General features: G+C 42.9%; 1 protein-coding gene across 5 annotated transcripts in view; it reads left to right on the top strand.

Moving 5' to 3' along the window:
• LOC137546135 (ATP-binding cassette sub-family C member 5-like) overlaps positions 1 to 26503 on the top strand; it is a 145608-nt gene that overhangs the window by 112198 nt on the left and 6907 nt on the right. For all 5 annotated transcript variants that reach the window (XM_068268193.1, XM_068268192.1, XM_068268194.1 and 2 more), the window contains exons 23-27: positions 2477 to 2663; positions 7570 to 7659; positions 11756 to 11945; positions 14228 to 14387; positions 15608 to 15686. In XM_068268193.1, coding sequence (XP_068124294.1) covers positions 2477 to 2663; positions 7570 to 7659; positions 11756 to 11945; positions 14228 to 14387; positions 15608 to 15686 — 706 coding nt within the window. The remainder of the gene's footprint in view (positions 1 to 2476; positions 2664 to 7569; positions 7660 to 11755; positions 11946 to 14227; positions 14388 to 15607; positions 15687 to 26503) is intronic.

The following is a 26503-nucleotide window of genomic DNA, read 5'->3' on the forward strand; positions in this document are numbered from 1 at the left end:
TATGCCTTAATATTTAAAGGATAGCTCTTTATGTATTTACTTCTTCATTGGGCACAATGGATGTGGACAACAGCACTTTCTAGGCATCAACATGTTTAAGCCATGGGGGCACTTAAGAGCCTCCTGTGTATTATTCATGTTCCTACCACCAGGGTCCTTAATAGCAGGATGTGCATAAAAGATATGTATAGGAGACAATGGAGGGGGCTTCCAGACCACCCCTAGAATGGAAGGCAGTTCTGCTACGGCTAGAGGCAGTATCTAAATGGACACTCCAGTTATTGCTGGGGGCTTTTGCAGTGTCTATTTGTTTTTTCCTAAGAGAACAGAGGCGCCAGCAGGATAAAAGGTAATAAAAATTTTAAAATTTGCTGGGAGGCAGTGGTGGACTTACCTCCAGAAAGCAGACTCAAAATACTGTCTGAATTAAACAAATACATTTATTATTGGTACCCCAAAAAGATGCAACGCGTTTCGCAGGCACAGCCCGCTTCATCAGGCCATAAGATAGGGGACAAACAGTAGCTCGTCAGTAGCAGGATTAGCACCTCTGTGTTTGTCCCCTATCTTATTGCCTGATGAAGCGGGCTGTGCCTGCGAAACGCGTTGCATCTTTTGGGGTACCAATAATAAATGTATTTGTTTAATTCAGACAGTATTTTAAGTCTGCTTTCCGGAGGTTAGTCCACCACTGCCTCCCAGCAAATTTTGAAATTTTTATTACCTTTTATCCTGCTGGCGCCTCTGTTCTCTTCCGATAATACTGTGTCCACCCCTGGTGGAGGGGTGACCTACCCCTACTTTTTTGATCTACAGAGAGCGACATCTTAATCCTGAGTGAGGACAGGTCTAATCTCCTCACCTGCATCTACAGTGGTTGCCTAAGAGGTAACCCATGTTTGTGAGTATATTCATCTCACACTTACATTTATCCTCGGTTTCCAATACATACTATACTATATTGGGCTCTCTGTGTTTCTTATTTATCTATTTGTTTTTTAGTCCAGTAAACACTAGCCAAATTCTTCCAAAATCCAGGCTAGACAAATGTCACAAAACGACTCTTATTTAAGCGCTGGTATTTTTAAGCATTAATTTAACTGTGATAGCAAATGCCAGGATTATGCTCATGGGCATGAGGGCTTATGGTGAACTGAATGCAAGGTTACTTATCAATATTAAGAGGCTATTGCAACCAATAATATATTCCATTAAATTAGGTTTTGTGATTTCAACTGGTTTTAGTAATTTTTTTCTTTTACCTCTGATGTCCAACCCATGGCCTGGGAGTTGCATGTAACCCCTGAACAGTTACATACGGTCCAGACACTAAACTCGCTGTCACAGAAACAGACTTTTATTATTCTTTGGGTGACAGTTTGCCAGTAATCCCCAAACAGACATAATGTACATGCTATACTCTGCGTGGAGGAGGACAGAATGTTCTGTACAATGGAGTGTGGACAAAGAAAGCAGTAAAATGCTTTCTGCTATGAGGAACTAGAGAAAAACTCAAACATGGCTTATAAGTAGATGAAAAATATCTGTACAGACATTAGCCTATCACCTGAAATGGTGCGGAAAGGTCATTTTAAGTTACAGAAGTCTAATACCTATACGCAGCTTTAGTATGCAGCCTTTAAAAGAACTTGCTGTACAGCCCATGAGGATATAGCTAAAGTAACATCCACTTATTACAGAAGTATCATTTGCATTACTCTCACCTGCAGTTCTCAGTGTAATTTATGTTGCACATTTCCGCACTCGTTAATGATGTATGGCAAGGGGCACAGCTAGGGTCGGGCTCTCAGAGCACATGCCACTGGGTGTCTAGCCTTAGGGTGCTTGGTGGGAAATTCAAATATACTCCACTGAAAATGATTTGAATTACCTTCAGAGGCTAGTTTCAATTTTTCACCAAGTATCCCTATTGGTCCAGTGGAAAATATAAATATACCATTGCAATGGTTCACACTAAATGAAGCTTTAGTACACAGCCTTTAAAGTACTTGATGTACAGCCCATGTGGAACACACTAAAGTCCTACCTATCACAGAAATATTATGTACATCACTCATCTGAAGGTCTCGCTCTTTTACAATAAATGGCAAGGGTCCTTGCTAAGGCCTGGTACTCAGGGCTCATGCTGGTATCTAGCCAGAGGCCTCCAATCTCCAGCCAGCATTGATAAATCTGAGTTTGGTCAGCTTCTCTGTCACATTGATTGTTTTACTAAGGTTCAGGCATGATCCAGCTTCTTTCAGGCCATGTGAACGGTCATTGTTGGCAATTACATGAGTGATGGATGCCATCCTGATTAATGCCATGTAAGATGAAGCGGATAGTCACATAACATTAAAAGGAAGACCGGAATGGTGAACTTGGTATTTGTGCAGCTCTTTAGTAATGTTATGGGAAGTCCCTTCTATATATTAAGCAAGTTAACCATCACTGTTGTATTTCCTGCTTATTACAGGTATGAGAAACTGCTGGACATCCACCAGTCTCCATGTTTTCTCTTCAGCTGTGCTACAAGATGGCTGGCGGTACGTCTGGATCTGATCAGCCTCACTGTCATCACTGTGACTGCAGTGTGCGTAGTGTTCATGCATGGAAAAGTATCCCCAGCCTATGCAGGCCTCGCCATGTCATACGCTGTACAGGTACAGTTTTTAGCTGCATCCAGAAGTTATCCCAAATTAGAAACCAGGTCAATGAATGCTTATTATGGCAGTACTTGTGCCCCAGTAATGATGTGCAAAATGGCATAGCCAGGAGCAATCAGATTTCTGATCACAGTAGTCCAAAACTTAAGAAAAATTCTGCAGGTCTGCAGTTATTACTGTTAGTTGCCTTTGTTTCTTATGTCACTTAATATGGGTATTATTGCTAAAGTGTGATTACTCATATTCTACCCTGAACGTTGTGACAGTGCTTTCATTGGGGGTTTCAGTGCTTCTCCCTGTCAACTGGCTATCCCTAAACCCCCTTTTTCTTTCCTAACATCTAAACATATTCTCTCCCTAATGTAAAGTCCTCCTTGTTGCCTAGTTCTATTCCCTCCTATTATTGAGTCCTTCCTGATGGCTTATTGTAACCTCCAACCAATGTAAACCCATTTGTGTGAGAATAGGATAGGGAAAGGTAGGCACTTGGAAGTCAGTGCGCTGACTGGCTGTAGATGAGTGGTAGTGGTATATGTATTTCAAGTGTAGATCCCTGTGTGCTTAGCATGAAAGGTACAGGAATTAATAGAATGTTTTGGTGAGAAGATACAGCACTACTAAGGTTCACCTTGAATGTATTGCTTCAATTTTCAGTACATATTAATACATGTGCATGTGAGTACTCACACAATATGCTTACACATACTGTGCTGAGAGGGTGGGGTTGCACAATTTGGCTATGTGCCCCCCACCCTCTCAGGTCCCACCAACGCATGAATAGTATGTGTTATGTGTAAGCATATTGTCTGAGTACTCACATGCACATGCATTAATATGCGCTACAGCACTTAAGCAATACATTCAAGGTTATCCCAACCAGTGCTGTATCCTCACAATTTGTGATGCCTAAACCATAACTGTCCTACCTTTCCCATGACTATCAGCCTTTCCTGATGTCTAACCTTACTGATGCTAAATATTAAAGGGATACTTAAGCCTGTTTAAAAAAAAGAGTTTCACTTACCTGGGGCTTCTACCAGCCCCCTGCAGCAGTCCTGTGCCCATGCAGCCACTCACCAATGCTCCGGTCCCTCGGCGCGAGCCAGTTTCGTTTTCGCCAACTAGGAGTTGGTGGGCCACTGTGCCTGCGCAGCTCTGGCCACGCAAATTCATCCGCAATAGCGTCCTGCACAAGACGCTATTGCGGACAGGAAGAATACGTGTGTCTAGAGCTGCGCAGGCGCAGTGGCCCGCAGACTCCCAGTTGATTAAAACAAAACTAACCCGCGGCAGGAGAACGGAGCATCGATGAGTGGCTGTGTGGGCACAGGACGGCTGCAGGGGGCTGGTAGAAGCCCCAGGTAAGTGAAATCTTTTTTTTTTTTTTTTTTTTAAACAGGCTTAAAGAGACACTGAAGCGAAGAAAAAAATATGATATCATGATTTGTATGTGTAGTACAGCTAAGAAATAAAACATTAAGATCAGATACATCAGTCTAATTGTTTCCAGTACAGGAAGAGTTAAGAAACTCTAGTTGTTATCTCTATGCAAACAAGCCATTAACTCTCCGACTAAGTTTAGTCCTGGAGAGGGCTGTTATCTGACTTTTATTATCTCAACTGTTTTCTTTTCCTCTGCTAGAGGAGAGGTCATTAGTGCACAGACTGCTCTGAAAGACTCATTTTGAATGCTGAATGTTGTGTAATCTGCACATATTATAGCATGATGCAATGTTAGAAAAAACACTATATACCTGAAAATAAAAATATGAGAATATTTTCTTTGCTGCTAATCTTCTAGTAATTATTCATAGTACACAACCAATTCACTATATCATTTTTTTTCGCTTCAGTGTCTCTTTAAGTATCCCTTTAAAGAAGGATTATCAAAGATACTGTCGTTCTGTAAACCCCACCATAACTATAGAGCTTTTAGCCAGCAACAATAGGAAGCTTTTCAGAAGTCTCTGATCAAAGCCTGTGTGACAAAAAATGCTTTGTTTATCAGCTTTTGTAACAAAGTCGGCGTCAGGAAGGCAGAGGCTGTACCATGTAGATAGGTGCTACTTCTCTGTCACTATTCACACAGGAATAATTTACTGTTTGTTTCTGCCCTGCTCACACACACACACTGCTTTCTCATAGATCATATGAGAATAGCTGAGAGATTTCTCCCCTACAGAGAAGGGATCTGAAGAGAAGGACCTGTTCTTTATTCCTGTTCATCGATGCTGCCCCTTTCCCCCTCCTCCCCATTCAGAATGAGCTCTTCCTGGCTGTTATTTCTGTTTACTTTACACTGCGTGAGGCAAAGAGTGACACAAGAGCAGCTGATGAGTTATTTACACACTATGCTGATGCTCAGAGGCGTATCTAGGGGGGTGCAGGCATGGCTTGTGCCACGGGCGCCACAGCACCATGGGGGCCATGCCTGCTCCTGTGCTGCGCCGTCCTGCCTGCCTCCCTGTCATTCAGACCTCAGATCAGATTAATGCTGTTATCTGGGGAATATGGCTTCTTAACGTATGCAAGTAGGACGCACTTTGCTTAGTGTTAGAAGAGAGGACAGAGAGTGAATAACAAGAGCTATTTCCCAAAAAGTAACCCCAGCAATATTCTGAGCCAAAGCACACAAGCAACCATAACACGTTCGCGAGAAAGGATGCTGTTTTTAGAGGGGAAGAGGGCTCTGACTGAGGAGGGGGGCACAATTTTAGTGTTTGCCATAGGCACTATATTACCCAGATATGCCCCTGCTGATGCTATATTTCTGATTTTTATCATTCTGAAGAAATTCTAGTCACAGGAAAACAGCCAGTAAGGACTGTATGCTGGACGTGATGGATATAGTCCAGCCTCAGTCTCTGTATGCTGGATGTGATGGATATAGTCCAGCCACAGTCTCTGTATGCTGGATGTGATGGATATAGTCCAGCCACAGTCTCTGTATGCTGGATGTGATGGATATAGTCCAGCCACAGTCTCTGTATGCTGGACGTGATGGATATAGTCCAGCCTCAGTCTCTGTATGCTGGACGTGATGGATATAGTCCAGCCTCAGTCTCTGTATGCTGGACGTGATGGATATAGTCCAGCCTCAGTCTCTGTATGCTGGACGTGATGGATATAGTCCAGCCTCAGTCTCTGTATGCTGGACGTGATGGATATAGTCCAGCCTCAGTCTCTGTATGCTGGACGTGATGGATATAGTCCAGCCTCAGTCTCTGTATGCTGGACGTGATGGATATAGTCCAGCCTCAGTCTCTGTATGCTGGACGTGATGGATATAGTCCAGCCTCAGTCTCTGTATGCTGGACGTGATGGATATAGTCCAGCCTCAGTCTCTGTATGCTGGACGTGATGGATATAGTCCAGCCTCAGTCTCTGTATGCTGGACGTGATGGATATAGTCCAGCCACAGTCTCTGTATGCTGGATGTGATGGATATAGTCCAGCCACAGTCTCTGTATGCTGGATGTGATGGATATAGTCCAGCCACAGTCTCTGTATGCTGGATGTGATGGATATAGTCCAGCCACAGTCTCTGTATGCTGGATGTGATGGATATAGTCCAGCCACAGTCTCTGTATGCTGGATGTGATGGATATAGTCCAGCCACAGTCTCTGTATGCTGGATGTGATGGATATAGTCCAGCCACAGTCTCTGTATGCTGGATGTGATGGATATAGTCCAGCCACAGTCTCTGTATGCTGGATGTGATGGATATAGTCCAGCCACAGTCTCTGTATGCTGGATGTGATGGATATAGTCCAGCCACAGTCTCTGTATGCTGGATGTGATGGATATAGTCCAGCCACAGTCTCTGTATGCTGGATGTGATGGATATAGTCCAGCCACAGTCTCTGTATGCTGGATGTGATGGATATAGTCCAGCCACAGTCTCTGTATGCTGGATGTGATGGATATAGTCCAGCCACAGTCTCTGTATGCTGGATGTGATGGATATAGTCCAGCCACAGTCTCTGTATGCTGGATGTGATGGATATAGTCCAGCCACAGTCTCTGTATGCTGGATGTGATGGATATAGTCCAGCCACAGTCTCTGTATGCTGGATGTGATGGATATAGTCCAGCCACAGTCTCTGTATGCTGGATGTGATGGATATAGTCCAGCCACAGTCTCTGTATGCTGGATGTGATGGACATAGTCCAGCCTCAGTCTCTGTATGCTGGATGTGATGGATATAGTCCAGCCTCAGTCTCTGTATGCTGGATGTGATGGATATAGTCCAGCCTCAGTCTCTGTATGCTGGATGTGATGGATATAGTCCAGCCACAGTCTCTGTATGCTGGATGTGATGGATATAGTCCAGCCACAGTCTCTCTATTCTGGATGTGATGGATATAGTCCAGCCACAGTCTCTGTATGCTGGATGTGATGGATATAGTCCAGCCACAGTGAAAACTGTTCTCTGTAAATGTCATTTTTTCTTCGCTCAAAAAATGAAAATACGAAAAAAAGCCTTTGTATTGCTAATTGCTATTAATTACTGGGAATATACGTTTCATCTTTTTTTCTAACACCAACCCTTCAACCATAGTGCCTAACCACTACACATTCTCTCATCTTCATTGACAGGTATATATTTGATGTACCGGCTTTTGTATAGGATCAGCTATTACCTACAGAGCACGATATATGATAGCCAATTGCCACCATTCAATCAATGTACTGTTGCTTATAGCCAATGCTTAGCTATACAAAAAACAAGTGTCGGCCCCCAAGAGATACATCTGCCGCCAGTGAGACACATATAGGCATACATTTTAATTGGCTCTATGATGAACAGCCCTCTGTACACCTCCTTTGATTGCTCATCTTTTTTTTTTCCTGATGAAACAAGCCAAATTTTCCTCTAACTGTTCATTGTGCTATTTCAGCTTACCGGCCTCTTCCAGTATACTGTGCGTTTAGTCACGGAGACCGAAGCCAGATTTACATCAGTCGAAAGAATAAATTACTATATTGAGGTAACATCATTGTTAATGTGCTCTGATTTATTTTGGGGAGTAATAAGATTAATAGGTGTAATACAAGATATTTTTACATTTGGTAATGAGCTATCTGTTTTATGATGACTAGTCTCCGCCTCTTTTTGCCACCACTATAGTTTAAATAGTATGACTTAAGTGAGACATTCAAAGAGGTAACGAGAAATGCTGGGTGGAGGGGCAGGGGGCGGAGCTAAGAGTATTTAAACCCTTTATGTGTTAATGCTAGATAGGCTATGATTAAGGACACAGGAGGGTCAAAAAAAGCGTTAGCCTTGGGGGTGTATGATGCGGCGGACCAGAAGTCATGTAAGTCTATGGCGACACAGGGAATTTAAAAATGTTGGTGGCAGCGGCACGGCGACATTGCGATGCACATGTGCGGAAACGTATTTTTACAATACGCTTCCATGCACTTCCGTATACCTGTAATAGGAAGCGACCGCAAGTGTGCATCACTTCCTGTTTGGCCGGATGTCAGAAGGGGAATAATGCATAGTAATGCGGAATTCTCTGAAGGCCTGTTATTGGTTGACGCCAATATCCAGTGTAAAGCCGGTCTGAGAGTGGCTTTATCAAATGGATCACAGGGATTCCCCAGTGCATAATTAATTGCAGCTTTTATATGCATATTTGTATCATCATCCTTACATTTCACGCTTCTAATGTGTAGGTCCCTAGGAAGAATAATGTAATAGCGCTAGAAGATGTTTTTTGCTCATGTTTAGATTGACCTGGCATAGTATGAATTCCTCAATTGCCTGACTGAGTATTGCTTACTTGTTCCTGGTGACAGTTTGTTGCGTGATCATTTCATGAATTTCACTGACACTCCCGTATAAACCGTCCTTTGTACTTGGCAAAATGTCTTAGTCTTCAGTCGGTGCGGTTTATTTTTCCAAATCAGTGGTTAATATAGTTATAAATGCCAATTATTTCCCCTCCCTTTGACTCACGGTATAATTGGAAAACAAATCAACCTTGTCAAGACATGCCCTTTTCATTTCTTTGTGCCTGAGAAATACTTCTAGGAAATGTCTTTGTTTTGAATGAAATATTAATGATTCATCAATTTTATGGTAATATTATTTGTGTACCCACTGTTTTATACATGCATATATTCATGATCATCTTTAAATAGAACTGTTCTAAAAATGTACCAAACATACTTGAGCGTGTGTGTGTGTGCGTGCGTGCGTGCGTGTGTGCACGTGCATATGTGGTGGGGGGAGGGGTGAAAGGGGATAACTGGAGGGAAGATGTGCCACTAAGAAGCAAGCTTTTTTTGTTACTTTTCACCATTTCACTAGCTTTCCCTCTTTCAACCACTCTAAAGTTAACTGAAAAACACTGATAGCATTATAGCAGTTACACTTAGCTAAAAAATAGAGAGGAGCTAAGGAAAATGGAATCATGCTGTCGTGGTTATCTTTATAAGCCTTTTCGCTTGATGATTGAGGCAACAGACATAGCCTGAAGTTAAGTATAATTAGGGAAATCTTCGTTTTTTTTTGTCTATTTATCCTGTTTGGATGAAACCTTAGTGTGCTATCTGTGAGATTCGGACTATAGTGGCTAAAATAAGGAACATCATGATTCATGAATACTAGATCTGTATTTCGCAAGCAATGCATGTGAACTTGTCTTGTCAGTTTGCAAATAATTAAAACAATTTAAAGAACAAAATAAAAATTAGTGATACAGAATCAGCATCCAAAAAACAAACCGATACGTTGATTTTTCCATCTAAAATTGTCCCTAGACTATGATACATACACCACAGGATACATCTATAGATATATGACTACGGTAGGGATTAGATTGTGAGCCCCCTCTGAGGGACAACTAAGTGACAAAACAATATATACGCTGTACAGCACTATGTAATATGTCCAGGGGCGTCTCTAGCCATTTTGTCACTCCAGGCGAGAAAACCTGTGGCGCCCCCCCCCCCCCCCGCCCCCTGATGAAACTAATCGTAGCGCAGCAATGTTTCACCATAAGGTAAAAGTAATGCGCCAATGATTCACTTAAAATAATCATAATGCGCCAATCTTTCACCAGAAAATAACCATAACGCAGCAATAATTCACCAGGAAATAATCGTAATGTGGCCAGCATTCACCAGGAAATAATCGTAATGTGGGCAGCGTTCACCAGAAAATAATCGTAATGTGGCCAGTGTTCACCAGGAAGTAATCGTAATGTGGCCAGCATTCACCAGGAAATAATCGTAATCTGGCCAGCGTTCACCAGGAAATCATAACGTGGCCAGCGTTCACCAGGAAATAATCGTAATGTGGCCAGCGTTCACCAGGAAATAATCGTATGTGGCCAGCCTTCACCAGGAAATAATCATATGTGGCCAGCGTTACCCAGGAAATAATCGTATGTGGCCAGCGTTCACCAGAAAATAATCGTAATGTGGCCAGCGTTCACCAAGAAATAATCATAATGTGGCCAGCGTTCACCAGGAAATCGTAATGTGGCCAGCGTTCACCAGGAAATAATCGTAATGTGGCCAGCGTTCACCAGGAAATAATCGTAATGTGGCCAGCATTCACCAGGAAATAATCGTAACGTGGCCAGCGTTCACCAGAAAATAATCGTAATGTGGCCAACGTTCACCAGGAAATCGTAATGTGGCCAGCGTTCACCAGGAAATAATCGTAATGTGGCCAGCGTTCACCAGGAAATAATCGTAATGTGGCCAGCATTCACCAGGAAATAATCGTAACGTGGCCAGCGTTCACCAGAAAATAATCGTAATGTGGCCAGCGTTCACCAGGAAATCGTAATGTGGCCAGCGTTCACCAGGAAATAATCGTAATGTGGCCAGCGTTCACCAGGAAATAATCGTATGTGGCCAGCGTTCACCAGGAAATAATCGTATGTGGCCAGCGTTCCCCAGGAAATAATCGTTTGTGGCCAGCGTTCACCAGAAAATAATCGTAATGTGGCCAGCGTTCACCAAGAAATAATCATAATGTGGCTAGCGTTCACAAGGAAATAATCGTATGTGGCCAGCGTTCAGCAGGAAATAATCGTATGTGGCCAGCGTTCACCAGGAAATAATCGTAATGTGGCCAGCGTTCACCAGGAAATAATCGTTTGTGGCCAGCATTCACCAGGAAATAATCGTATGTGGCCAGCGTTCACCAAGAAATGATCGTAATGTGGCCAGCGTTCACCAGGAAAGAATCGTATGTGGCCAGCGTTCACCAGGAAATAATCGTATGTGGCCAGCGTTCACCAGGAAATAATCTTATGTGGCCAGCATTCCCCAGGAAAGAATCGTATGTGGCACTGGCCAGCGTTCATCAGGAAAGAATCGTATATGCCTATATATATATATATATTATTTAATATCCATCCCAGCTACTGCTTGCCAAGTGATATGGGCGGGCGGGGGGGGGGGGGGGGGTTGGGGAATCAGGGCCAGCCAGGGGGGCATATAAAAAAATTATCAAAAGCAGCAGAGGGCACTCACTGTGAGATGTCGTCTCTGTCGCCTCTGCAGATTTGTTTGTGCGCACTGCACAGTACTGTAGCCAGCTGCCAGCCGGTGGTAGCACTGGTCACACGGTGCCTTCAAGCCTTCATGCGTGTGACAGGCGGGGGGCGGAGTTAGGGGCGGCGCCGACGTGTAAAACTAGCGTGCGGCGGCCGCTTGCTCTGCACAGAGAGGGAGGGGGCGGACCAGTAGGCGGCGGCACCGCACATATAAAATAATGTGCGTGCTGCTCGCTCTGAAAGGAGGAGAGGAAGGGGGCAGGCCAGTAGGCGGCGCCGGGCACAGGCTGAGCTTCCTGTCACAGCCGGCGCCGACCTGAAAGCAAAAAAAAAAAAAAAACACATGCACACAGCGGCGAGAGAGCGCCCACTTCCTCCCACAGCGCTATAGGCAAAAATTTATAGTTGCCTAATGACACAGACGCCCCTGAATATGTCGGCGCTATATAAATACTAAAAAATAATAAATAATAATGAATGCAACATACTTAAATGTTGTCACCAGACAACCAACCTTTTAAAAGAATGTGTTTTTCATCCAACTATGATTTTAAATTTTTAGAATCTGGACTCAGAAGAACCCTGTGACGTGTCAGTAAGACCACCACCCAAAGAATGGCCTCAAGATGGGGCAATTACATATGAGAATGTTGAAATGCGTTACCGTGATGGTTTACCGCTAGTGCTGAAGAATATTTCATTTAGTATTAAACCGCAAGAGAAGATTGGAATAGTGGGAAGAACAGGATCAGGTTTGTGTTCTGGATTTTTTGTACTGACATTCAAGTAGTGCTGCTTATGTATTTTATAGTAGGCTGTGTACATCCAAACCTACAGGTGATATGTTTCAGACCATTGATCCTACATTTTAACTTATCTTGAACAAACTCGACATTTATTTATTTATTTTTATGTATATAGTGGTGACAACTTCTGCAACGGTTTGCACAGTACAGGTATATATTTGTTCACTAACTGTCCCTCAGAGGGACTTACATTCTAATCCCTACCATAATCATATGTTCCTGTCATAGTCTAAAGCCAAGAAATTGTAATTATTATTATTGATTTATAAAGAGCTTACATATGCTATGACGCTGTACAAAGTAGGAAACAAAGATGGGGTTCAAAACAATACAGACAAGGGTGTATACCAATATGTAAAATACAGAATTTCATCATCTACAGTACTTAAAGTATACTTTAGCCCTTAATAAATTCATAAGTTGATGTGATGTGTGTGTTGGGAGGTGTGCATAGGCTCACCGCACCTCCCATGGCCCGGGGTCTGTCTCCGTTCTTCATAAAAAGGTCCTGGTACAATGCGGTTGTCACTGGGGTCGGCGCAGCCACTGTATGCCCACGAAGTATGCGCATACTCCTGTGGGAAGACGTAGCCGGTGTGCGTGCCCTCTGACCCGGACATACTATGTGCACAAGTGCAGTAAGTCTGCTTGGGCACCAGAGGGTACGCACGTCAGCTACGTCTTTCAGCGGGAGTGCGCACGTACTCCCGCGGGCATACTGTGGCTGTGCGGAGGTCTGGTTGTTCAACTTGCCCCTTCAGTCCGATTATCTAGAGTAGGTGCCTGCGCAATTCTGAATTGGGCATGTGTGAGCAGGCATAGGCTCACGAGTTGTTACGAGTCCCTAAGGACTTGAATTCGTGATTTAAATTAAGCTTAATTGCCTCAGGTGTGAGGCTGGATGAGAAGGGGTTAGTTACCCATAAGTCCGTAGTCCTCCCTGCGCTCCAAACAGCTTGCACATGTCCTATTGAACACGTTGCAAGCCTCACCACCGTGCACTTCCTCCTTCCGGCCCTTCAGATCCAGTCGCAGACCTGAGGCAATTAAGCCTCATTTAAATCACAAATTTGAGTCCTTAGGGACTCGTAACAACTCGTGAGCCCATGCCTGTGTGTGAGTTGAAAACTGAGGTCGGCAAAACTTCTGAGCCTGCTAGCGGGAGCGGAGAGAAGGGACTATGGACTGGAAGAAGCCCCAGGTAAGTAAAGCTAGTTTATTTAAAGAGGAACTGCAGTGAAAATAATGAAAAAAAGTGCTTAATGTTTACAATAATTATGTATAAATGATTTAGTCAGTGTTTGCCCATTGTGAAATCTTTCCTCTCCCTGATTTACATCCTGACATTGATCTCATGGCAACATTTTTACTGCTTGCAGGTGATGCAAGGTGCTGACTAGGTGCTGACATCACACTGTGGGAGAGGTTTCACCACAATATCAACCATACAGAGCCCCCTGATGATCCATTAGGAAAAAAAATTCTCATGGGAAATGGGGTATCCGCTACTGATGAAGTTCAATCTTTAGTCACGGTTCCTCTTTAAAGTGAACCTTAAGTCAAAAAAAAAAAAAAGAGTTTTACTCACCTGGGGCTTTCCTCAGCCCCCTGCAGCTGTCCGGTGCCCTCGCAGCCTCGCTCTGATCCTCCTGTCCCCGCCGGCGGCTACTTCCGGTTTCGGCGACAGGTGCCGACAGGCTGGGAACGTGAGTGATTCTTCGCGTTCCCGGCCACAATAACGCACTCTATACTGCTATTGCGGCCTTCCTTGCCGCAATAGCAGTATAGAGGGTGCAATTGTGGCCGAGAACGTGAAGAATCATTCGCGTTCCCAGCCAGTCGCCGAAACCGGAAGTAGCCGCCAGCGGGGACAGGAGGATCGGAGCGAGGCTGCGAAGGCACCGGACAGCTGCAGGGGGCTGAGGGAAGCCCCAGGTGAGTAAAACTCTTTTTTTTTTTACTTAAGGTTACCTTTAAGTCACCTTGTATGTCCTTTAAATATGTTGGTGTCATCAAATTCAAAATAAGCTTGCATTTTTAACTGCATAACCACCAAAACAGAAAGTGCAGAACAACTCATTGGTTAAAATGTATGCGTTTTTATCTGCTGTCAGTGTTAACCTAGCCTTATGTAAAATTAGAAAAAATAAAGTGATAGATGTGTTATTTCAAAAATGTTATCTTTAAAATACTTTACAGAACAATATATGTTTCTTATCTCTTAAAAGGCAAATCATCCTTGGCAATGTCACTTTTCAGGCTAGTTGAACTCACTGGAGGTTCAATTAGTATTGATAATGTCTGCATTCAGTCAATTGGACTTGAAGACTTGAGGAAAAAGCTTTCTATCATTCCACAAGAACCTGTTCTTTTTGTTGGAAGCATCAGGTAAGTCTAAGTATAAACTAAATCAATACTGTACTGAAATATCATTAAAAAACAATGCCCTCTTCCTCTATAGAAGACACTATAAAGCACGGTCTGTGTTAGTCTGCTATGTATTTCTATAGTCTTCTATGGTACAACACGTACATAAAACATGCAGGGCTTACCGGACAAGTTCTCTGTTGCTGGATGCAGCATTTTCTTCTTTCTGCACACCTCAATTGACATGACTTATGATGGTGTTGAAGGATTTTCACTTGATGCAAATTGAATTATAGTGTGTAGCCTCTGATGAAGCAGCCATAGAGCTGTGAAACGCACATCGGACATTTTCTGGACTGAATAGAACATTAGCATCAGGAAGTCTGTTGCTTTTGTGAAAGATGACTTATTGATCTGGAACTTTTTTTTACGAGTGCACAATAAAAGTTATGCTTTAGTGATCTACTTGTTGCTGTCCTGTAAATCCCACATGCTTGTACCATAGGTTGTTAATCTGGCTGGGGATAGACTACTTGCTATACATTACAATTACTGCCTGTTAGTGGGAATGACATAGAGTAAGACCAATGGAAAAAAATAACAAAGCAACAGAAACTTAGCAAAGCTTCTAAACCTTTTCCTCTTTTACTCAAGTGGCTGGAGATCCATTAACTATTGTTATTATGAAAACAAGATGAAATATTACAATGGTGGCCTCCTTGGGTGGCTGTTTCTGCTCACACGGTTTTAGGGCTGGTGCACACCTAGAGCGCTTCTGAACGCTTTTCAAAATGCTAGCGCTTTGAAAAGTGCATGGCTAATGTATTTGTATGGGATGGATCACACCAGAGTGATGTGATTTTTTTTTCCCCCCAAACGCAACGCGGGTCCTACAGCATTTCTGAGGTGACTTAGCCTCAATGTCAAGTATAGGGAAAGTGAAAAATCGCTCTAAAAAGCACTAGAACAGAGCAATTTTCTAAGCTTTTTTAGAAAATCGCTAGGCACGTGTCTAGAATCATTTAGGAAAATCACTTCTAAAAACGCTAAGCGTTTGCAATTACACTAGTGCTTTTAGGTGCGCACCAGCCCTCAATCTGCATTTAATACCTGTTCTGCAAAAGGCTGGGAACTAAATTAATTATCTATATGGGTTACAGTTCTCTGAAAATCTATTCCATTAATATTAATACTAAACAATGTTCTAAACATATACCTAAATAATAATTGCCATATTATAGGTGGAATTTAGATCCGATGAGCCAATACACAGATGAAGAAGTATGGAAAGCTTTAGAAAAAACCCACATGAAGCAACAAGTATGTATAATTCAGAGTCTGGATGATCTTTGCTTGTGACTATGTATACTTTGTAGATATCCAACACATGAATTATGATTGCACCTGACTGAACTGCATAAACATGTGCTACATGGGGTAGACATGCAGCCAAGAACAAGGACGTGTATTTGAATTATACATTATTTACTAGAGAATGTCAAGGTAACACTTTTAGAGTGGGAGCCAGTCTTTCCATGATTTGTAATAAGGCCGTGGATCTGTAATAACACTGGGGATGTACTACTAAATCAGATGCATATATATTTCTTTAAAGGATACCTGAGGTGAAATGTGACATGATGAGATAGACGGGTATGTGTAGTGCCTAGCACTAATAACTATGCTGTGTTTATTTTTCTTTCTCTGCCTGAAAGAGTTAAACATCAGGTATGTAAGTGGCAGTTCCTGTCGTCTTGAGTCAGGACTGGGTCAGACTACAGTGTGACCCTAACTGATAAGAAATTACAACTATAAAACACTTTCCTAGCAGAAAATGGCTTCTGAAAGCAGGAAAGAGATAAATATGGTCAATAGTTCATAGATTTTCGCTCTGGCATACTTCAATGAACGTGCATTGAGCAAAGACAATAAAACAGTAAAAACTTAAAAAGTGCAGCTTCAAAATGCTGTGCTAGGACATGGCATTAGAGTTGAGCCAAAATTTTCGTAATTTCGCATTACTATAATTACGCATGCGAAATTTGCGATTACGATGCAAAATTACGGTAGCGTAATTGCCATTAAAATCGTAATTGAAAATACCGTAAGCGTAATTTTCAATGCGTAATTTCGTGTTTCGTTATTACCGTAATTTCGCATTAAACCATAACGCTCCCGTATAAAAAAAGCAGCCGACTTTAAGGGTTAATAGCAAAGCCCCCTTACATGCTAAGAGCCTCAAATTTGGAGAATATATTAAGGAGATCAGGAGGAATAAGAGGAAAAATTTTTTTTTTCAAAAAGACCTTATAGTTTTTCAGAAAATCGATGTTAAAGTTTCAAAGGAAAAATGTATACATTTAAAAACCCTCCGACTTTAACGGTTAATAGCAAAGCCTGCTTAAAGTTTAGGAACACCAAATTCCCAGGGTATATTAAGGGGATCAGTGGGAATAAGAGGAAAAAATTTTTTTTCAAAAAGACCTTATAGTTTTTGAGAAAATCGATTTTTAAGTTTCAAGAGGGAAAATGTCTTTCAAATGCGGAAAATGTCAGTTTTTTTTGCACAGGTAACAATAGTGTATTATTTTCATAGATTCCCCCAAGTGGGAAGAGTTTTACTTACTTCGTTCTGAGTGTAGGAAATATAAAAAAAAAAAAACGACGTGGGGTCCCCCCTCCCAGACCTCTTTAACCCCTTGTCCCCCATGCAGGCTGGGATAGCCAGAATGCGGAGCACCGGCCGCGTGGGGCTCCGCACCCTGACTATACCAGCCCGCATGGTCCAGGGATTGGAGGGTCTCGGAAGGGGAGGGGCAGCCAAGCTTTCCCCTCCCCCTCCGAGCCCTTGTCCAATCCAAGGACAAGGGGCTCTTCTCCACCTCCGATGGGCGGTGGAGGTGGAGGCCGCGATTTCCTGGGGGGGGGGGGGGGGTTCATGGTGGCATCTGGGAGTCCCCTTTAAAAAGGGGTCCCCCAGATGCCCACCCCCCCTCCCAGGAGAAATGAGTATAGAGGTACTTGTACCCCTTACCCATTTCCTTTAAGAGTTAAAAGTAAATAAACACACAAACACTTAGAAAAAGTATTTTAATTGAACAAAAAACATAACCACGAAAAAAGTCCTTTAATATTCTTAATTAACCATTAATACTTACCTGCCCCTTTAAATAAATGATCCCTCGCAATAGCCTCGGAAATGTTCTATCAGTTACAATGTAACAAAGTTATTACAATGTAACAACTTTGTTACATTGTAACTACGCCGCACCCGACGTCACTCGCCGCTCAGCCGCCGCATACACTTACGCGTCCGTGCAGGACGATAAGTCCCCGCCGGCTCCCGCCGTCCACCCCGCCCACCATGAACCCCCCCCAGTAAATCGCGGCCTCCACCTCCACCGCCCATCGGAGGTGGAGAAGAGCCCCTTGTCCTTGGATTGGACAAGGGCTCGGAGGGGGAGGGGAAAGCTTGGCTGCCCATGGACCATGCGGGCTGGTATAGTCAGGGTGCGGAGCCCCACGCGGCCGGTGCTCCGCATTCTGGCTATCCCAGCCTGCATGGGGGACAAGGGGTTAAAGAGGTCTGGGAGGGGGGACCCCACGTCGTTTTTTTTTTTTTTAATATTTCCCACACTCAGAACGAAGTAAGTAAAACTCTTCCCACTTGGGGGAATCTATGAAAATAATACACTATTGTTACCTGTGCAAAAAAACCTGACATTTTCCGCATTTGAAGACATTTTCCCCCTTGAAACTTAAAAATCGATTTTCTCAAAAACTATAAGGTCTTTTTGAAAAAAAAAAATTCCTCTTATTCCCACTGATCCCCTTAACCACTTAAGCCCAACTGGACGAGATTTCTCGTCCAGTTGGGCTGCGCGCACTCCCGCGGGTCGCGCGCGCGCGGGCCCCCCCGTGCGCGCCCCCGCTACTGGCCGCTAGCCCACCGATCAGTGAAAGGGATTATAAATCCCTTTCGCTGATCGGACCCCCCCGGAGAAAAGCCGACAGCGTCTCTTCAGACGCTGCGGCTTTTCTGAGCTCTGGTCTCCTTTCTTCTGCCTGGGAGCCAGATCGATCGCTCCCAGGACTTTTTGATTCTGGCCATCTTGTGGCCAAATAGCAAATTACACCCAAAAAAAATTTTTTTTAAGAATAAACCTATAAATATATTAAAAAAAAACCTGTTTACCTCCCACACCAAAAAATACCCACATACAAGTTTAAATTAAAAAAAAAAAAAAAATTACAATAATAATAAAAAAAAAAAAAACATAAATAGTTACCTAAGGGTCTGAACTTTTTAAATATTCATGTCAAAGGAGTATATCAATATGATTTAATAAATTATGGGCTTCTAAACAGTGATGGACGCAAAACGGAAAAAATGCACCTTTATTTCCAAATAAAATATTGTCGCCATACATTGTGATAGGGACATAATTTTAACGGTGAAATACCCGGGGCATATGGGCAAATACAATACGTGAGTTTTAATTATGGAGGCATGTATTATTTTAAAACTATAATGGCTGAAAACTGAGAAATAATGAATTTTTTCCATTTTTTTCTTATTCTTCCTGTTAAAATGCATTTACAGTAAAGTGACTCTTAGCAAAATATACCACCCACAGAAAGCCTAATTGGTGGCGGAAAAAACAAGATATAGATCAATTAATTGTGATGAGTAGTGATAAAGTTATTGGCAAATGAATGGGGGGTGAAAGTTTCTCGGATGTAAAAAAATTTCAACCCTTCGGGCTTAAGTGGTTAATATACCCTGGGAATTTGGTGTTCCTAAACTTTAAGCAGGCTTTGCTATTAACCGTTAAAGTCGGCGGGTTTTTAAATGTATACATTTTTCCTTTGAAACTTTAACATCGATTTTCTGAAAAACTATAAGGTCTTTTTGAAAAAAATTGTTTTCCTCTTATTCCTTCTGATCTTCTTAATATATTCTCCAAATTTGAGGCTCTTAGCATTTAAGGGGGCTTTGCTATTAACCCTTAAAGTCGGCGGCTACCTAACATTGATCCATGCGTCAACTTTTCTGCTTGGGAGCATGGCCATACGCATTAATTTCGTAATACCCACTGTAATGCGAAAATTACGCTTACGCGAAATTTCGCGAAATCCTTCTTCATTACGAATATGTACTTACGGCCATAATCGTAATTACACTAATTACGCGAAATTTCACGAAATCGTAATTACGTCAGTACGCTCATCTCTACATGGCATCTTAACCAATAAGAGATTGAGTGGCAAAATAAAGAAAACTGAAGTCTATGTGATAAGAAACTATGTAGAGGCTATCTGGTTGTAATTCAGTTAACCACTTGCCGACCAATGGATTTTTCACTGATCGGTGCTGCGGGGGCTCTGCAGCCCGCAGCACCGATCAGGAGTGCAGCAGGGCGATCAGACTACCCCCCTTTTTTCCCCACTAGGGGGATGTCCTGCTGGGGGGGTCTGATCGCCGCCGGCCATCTGCGTTTTGCGGGGGGGGGGCTTCTCAAAGCCCCCCTCCGCAGCCATTTCCGCCCTCTTCCTCCTTACCTCCCTCCCTCCCTCTCTCCGTAATGCGCAGGACGGAGTTCCGTCCTGCGCATTGAAGGATAGGCTTCAGCCTATCATATGCCGGCGATCCCCGGCCAATCAGAGGCCGGGGATCGCCGATCTGCCTTACGGCGCTGCTGCGCATCAGCGCCGTATGATGTAAACAGCAGGGATTTCTTCCCCGCCTGTTTACATTTTGCCGGAGAGCTGCGATCGGCGGCTCTCCGGCTGTTCACGGAGACACCCTCCGTGAACTGACATGGAAAGGCCGCTCGATCGAGCGGCCGTTTCCATGGTAACCCGCAGACGACCAGTTTACGCCAATCGGCGTTAGCTGGTCGTCAAGAGGTTAATATCTACATCATTCGTTGTTAGCCCTACTCTGTTATGGATCAGGTGATTTGGGGCCATGAATGGCAAGCATCTAATAGATGCCTGTGTTCATTTTCAGTTATTGGGCACCCAGCCGGTCATTTGGGCATCAGATGTGGCAAGTAGCTGATTGGCTACTACATTACAAATAACAATCTTTGGGTGCACATTTTCTGGGTCAGTGTTAGGCGGGGGGTGTTGTTGAGATTAGGCATTAGGTGTGGGTTAAGGTTATGCACCTACAGGGGGGGTTGAGTTAGACATTAGGTAGAGAGGTTAGAGTTAGGCACTTAGACTAGTAAAATATTGGTAATTTAAATTACCAGTTTTTTACTATTAGCAGCACCACCTGGTGTCCAACTGATGTGGTGATGATGCAAAATGTACACCTCGGTTATTAAAAAATACTACAGTCATTCTTCTCCTGCATAATGTTATACAGTATGTTGTGGCTGATTTCAATACTGTACAGCATACTTTAATGTTCTTAAGAAATTAGCATCTGGAATCGATGCTTAAGCTTTTGCTGCAGTGGAATTTGGAAACAGCAGTACTAAAGCCGAAGCAGTATTCTTCGGTTAATGTATAAGTAAAAGGGATACTGAAGTTGGTCAAGTGGGGAAGACTGAGCAACAGGGTGTCTGTGTGTGCTTGTGCCAAAAGTATATCACAACATCCCTCTTTTCTAGAGGGATTTCCAAGCTACTTTCAAAATAGATCCACTTATTATGACTTTCCTCAAATCCACTTACGGAGAGGATGCCAGTGCCTTTCCGTTGACAAAGATACCAGTCCTGCTAAACCAAGCAATGCTGAAAGCTGTGCCAGTGCAAAAGTAGTTTGTGCTGTGCTTCCAACCCAATCTAATCTCCAGCATCCAGCATCATCCTGTCACAAACGTATCTGACGCTCCTGCTGACGGCTCCTCTAGAATTTCCGGGCAGCGGCAGAGGACGCTTACTTCATCTTCCTCTGGCGGCATCCCCAGCTCCCCTGTGGGTGTGAGTCAGCGCAGCGATTCTGGACGCGTCTCTGGGTGGGCGCGCGCAGTTCAGAACAGCCTTTATAGGCTAAGGAGGCAAGTGTGAGGTGTGTCAGCTGGCGTAGGGGTCAGTTGACACCCTACTCCCGCAAGAGCGCTGCTGATTGGCTGGAGGTTCCGGGGGCGTGGTTTTGCATTTTACCTCAGTACTTAAGTCCTGACTTGTCAGCTGTCCACTGTCCGTTATAGCTATCAGTTCGCTAAGCGCTGGACCCTGCCTTACTGCCGTGCCTAGTCAAGCTAGTTTTCAGAGCTACATATATATGCCGATATATATGTACTCTAGTTAGATCAGTATTGTATATTGTATATTCTTCTGCTACTTTACCTGTGTATGACCTGGCGTGCCCCTCACTTTGATTCTGCCTCATCCTTCCTGTACTGCAGTCATCTGATACTCAGTTTTGACCTTCGGCCTGTCAACGACTCTGTCTCTGCCTTACTCTTGGTACCTCAGTTTCTTTTACGTGTATGACCTTTGGCTATCCCCGACTTCTGGATATATGTATATGTTTATGCTAAGTATCTAGAATCCAGGCATTACACATCCATACTTCTACTCCAGCAAGCATTGACCAGGCCTAGCAACAATCAATCTGTTCTTCTCCAATGGGTTCTGCCTTGTTCAGACTAGTAGTTACAGGAATATGAAGACAACTTAATCCACCAGATGCAGTGCTGGAATAAGGCATGAAAAAGAGGTAGATAATGGAATACTTATCACCTGCTTTTGGAGTCTTATCTGCTACAAGGGTCTTTTGCGTGTTGCTGGAGTCTTATCTGTTATATGGTGTGTTGGCTGTTACTAAGGTCTGATCTTTTCCAAGTTTCTATCACCTACTACTAGAGTCTGATGTTTTTGCACAGTTCTGTTGCCTGTTGCTGGGGTCTTTCACCTGCTACTAGAGTCTGATGTTTTTGCACAGTTCTGTTGCCTGTTGCTGGGGTCTATCACCTGCTACTAGAGTCTGATCTGTTTTTGCACAGTTCTGGTGCCTGTTGCTGGCGTCTACCACCTGTTACTAGGGTCTGATCTGTCATTGGTGCCTGCTACTTGGGTCTGAGATTCATTATCCAATGTTTTTAATAGATTGGGTAGAGATTTTAATGTGGCCCCACATGGATTGAGGCAGGTCCTGGTTATCATACGCCTAAAGCGTTAAAAGATTGAAGGACCTGATGAAGCTTTTGAGATGGAAACATGTTACCTTGATTTGACTTCAGTTTGTCTTAAATTAAATGGATTTTAGTTCATTAAGTTTTTGCATATTTATTTTTAAGCTCTGAACATCTGACTTACTGTATTAGTCATTTTCTTTCACGGTGTATTTATTATATGTACTTATAATATTTCCAACCGTATACATTGTTTATCTCAGAAAATCTTTGCAAGCAACTCCTCTAGGCAATGTTAGAGTCAGCTTGACTTTACATATGTTTGTGAAGAGTTACTTGTTTGACGGGAATAGGTTGTATATCTTAGCCCTGGAACCCACTAGGAGCGCTTTTCTGAGTGCTTTGTGATTTGAAAACCTCTTGCTAATGGAATGCTATGGGTGTGATCCCACTTGAGCGATGTGATTGTATAAAAATCCCCCCCCCAGCATTATATTAACAAGAGCTTTTTCAAATCACTAGTGCTTAGAAAAGGCTGCTAGTGGGTTTGAGCCATAACTGATCATGTTTTGCTGTTTGTGGTGGCTGCTTAATGTAACTCTGTTCATGCATCTGAATCCACTGTTATGTGCCAAAATAGGAGTGTTTAATAATAGCACAGTTGTTGTTTCTTAGGCCTGGGGCACACTGAGCGGATTTGGATGCACACCGGCGGTTTGAGGTTTTTAGCAAACCGCAAACGTGCCTCCTGCTGCACGTTTGCGGTTTGCTAAAAACCTCAAACCGCCGGTGTGCACCACACATTGAAATACAATAGCCAAGCGTTTTCACTGGCTGATGCGGCCGGCGGATCGCATACAAAATCCGCTCGGTGTGCACCCGGCCAAATATCGGCTCTCTGCTCCAAAAAACGCTAGCGTTTTGAAGATCTGCTAGCAGTTTTGGTGTGCACTGGGCCTCAGTCTTATGCAGCTACATGAAACCTGCAGTGGAATGTCTGCTGATAAAACCAGCCTGCTTACTGACTTCCAGTTCTCTTCCCTCACTCTGATGACTCATGCTGTTTTCCTAGACATCTTTAGTAAAATAACTCCACAGCAACCTTACAATTAACCCTTAGCATTATCAATGTATTAATCAATTAGCATGTAAACAGCTGGGAAGTGGTGACACATGACCTGTGCTGTGATAATACATGAATGTGTCATGACACATAGTTTGGGAACCACTGTTCTGGTTGGTTCTCTTGGAAGTAGTGAGATCTATGGAGGGTAGCAATTTTATATGTTTATTTATAAGCAGTTGATCTGTGTAGCAGTGGATTTGGGTAGACAGTTTTCAGATTACTTGGACACCACCATACAGCCCAAAACAGAATTGTAGCTAAGTGGTGCTGGCTGTATGGTTTGGACCTCAGCACTGTTTTATAACTGAGCACCAGCTATCGGCTTTACTGAAAGGAAAAGGTATTTCCATAACTCTATAACCCCACTCAGTAAGTAAAAAAAAACAACAGTTGCCATTCGGCTATACAACAGTTAAGCACTGGTGCCCAAACTAAGCACCATAGAAGAACAACGGTGGAAGGTAAATATTGAATGGGGTTACAAGTTAAGGTTAGGCATTACTTAGGAGAATCACTATTAGGGGGTAGAGTAAGGGGGGTTTAGGTTTAACAAATAGGGTTAGGAGATTATGGTTGGACATTTAGGAGACACTGGGGCATATTTATTAAAGCTAGCTAGGGAAATAATAGCTCAGTGAGTTGTGCGCCCCCTCCTACACTACGCCCTGAGACTGTAGCCTCTCTCGCCTCTGCCTTGGCCCGGCCCTGGTGCCAGCTGTTTTGTTTCTCTTTTCCTGATCAGGCATTTAGAGCACTTTAGCCAATAGAATGTAAGCAGCTAAAGCATTTTTTTACATTCCAAATGAAAAATTACAGTGCTGGGGGCAGGGACAAAAACTTCAGGGAGGTATTGAGTCTGGGTGGACTCACCCTTTAGCAGTTTGACATTTTGCATATGTTGTCATGCTTGTCAGTTCTATGTCAGCAGACATGCTCTGTGATGGAGGGTTCAGCACATACAGTTTTGATTCTGGCAATACCCGATTTCTCGAATGTTAGCCTGTCATTTGTGTTTATTTTTATCCTCTCAGCTGCATTTCGACATTCTCAGCCGTGATTGACTAATTGCATACAATAATTAGTGATCAGTCAATCTGCTCACCCAAACTAGTGTGGCAGCAATAATATTGCATCAAACTGGCTAATCTGCCATGTGCCCTGCAAGTCATAATGACACATCAGTAGTATAAACAAATTGAGAGAATGTTTAAACAAAAATATCAATATATGCTTAATGGTGTTCCACCACTCCTATAGTCACATTCATAGAGCATGAAGATATATATAGAAAACAACTCCAGTAACCAATTGTAAATATAGAAAAGTCTTTTTGTATTTTTTTATTTTCATTGCAAAAATACTCAACAATTATTCTCTTCAGAGGTAACAAACATATCCAATTAATAATAATGTTATTACAAATACTTTCTAAGGCATGGAATAATTAACAGATAGGCCCATTAGAGATTGAATTAAAATAACTGTACTTTCTTTTTAGATGACACCATTTTTTTCTGTCTACTGACTCTCCTAAAAGGCCTTGGAAAATACAGTGTACATCTGAAAACAAGCGTTCGTACAACTAATTAAAATAAACAAAAACTGACCCACACTAATTTCTAATGCTACGTACACACATGCGACAACGATCGTTCGTTGAGGACGACGAACGAACTTTTAATTGATGAAAGAACGACCTAAGTAAAGTTAGTTTTAAAAGGTGTGTAACGATCTGATCGTTAGAACGAACGTTACATCACGTAAAGCAACTATTGCGCCTGCGCATAAAAATGAGAAGTTTCATGGAGAAATTGTGAAATGCGCATGTCAAGCCTAGTACGAACGACCGTTTCCAACGATGTACTACTTTTGCAAACGATCGTCGTTGGTTAAAATCCGCCGAGACAGAACTTTCTTTTGGAGCGATTTGGCTCGTTCGTCGTTTGCCTTAATAGTCGTTGGTTCGTTTTTTGTAACGATCGTCGTTGGTAAAGATCGGGGAACGATCGTTACAAACGACTATAGTCGCATGTGTGTACGCACCTTAAGTCAGACCTCAGTGCACCCATAGAAACGCAACAACGGCACATGACTAGATCTGGACTAAATAAAGCCAGGAAGGGACAAGACAAGACACATAACTTCTATATCACACTTTTCTCCTGGTGGATTCAATGTGCCACAGCTGAAGCCACTAGGACGTGCTCTATAGGTAGTAGCAGTGTTAGGTAATCTTGCCTAAGGTCTCCTCAGTGAATAGTTACAAGCTTACTGAACAGGAAGAGCCGGGATTCGAACCCTGGTCTTCTATGTCAGAGGAAGAGCCATTAACCAGTACACTATCCAGCCACTGCTAGGGACCAACTATGTGGTAAAAATGATACCATAAAGACCCATATAAAGTACCAGGCAATAATTACATAAAGTAATATTAAGAAACAACTGGACAACCACTGAAGCAATGACCAATATATAGTGACCAACAAGGGTCACACATGAAATAGTAAGGCTAAACTGCTAGTACGGTATGTTCAAAATGTCTAAGAAATCGGGTTGTTTGATTTGCGCTCGCCTGCACAGTTAAGTCCCGAAGTTCAGTTGTTTCTAGCCATAGACATGAGGCAGTTTTTGTCACACATATATAGCTTACCTGCAAAATGTAATTCTGATCATTTACAAATACATGCCACATGAGATAGGTGACTATGACAGAATAATCCAGCATTGTCACATTATGGTAAGGTAGATAATACAGGAATTGGAAAAACGCATAAATACCTTACTGGCTCTGCCATGCTGCAAAGGTTTGTGAATCTGTACTCACAATTACATTACAAATTATCTAGCAGAAAAAAACACACATTTTAGCACTGTACTTTGCTTATGCCAGGAGCTCTGCTTTAATTATCTGAGTGCTGG

This window comes from Hyperolius riggenbachi, chromosome 2, assembly GCF_040937935.1.
Source record: "Hyperolius riggenbachi isolate aHypRig1 chromosome 2, aHypRig1.pri, whole genome shotgun sequence".
Lineage (NCBI taxonomy): Eukaryota > Metazoa > Chordata > Amphibia > Anura > Hyperoliidae > Hyperolius > Hyperolius riggenbachi.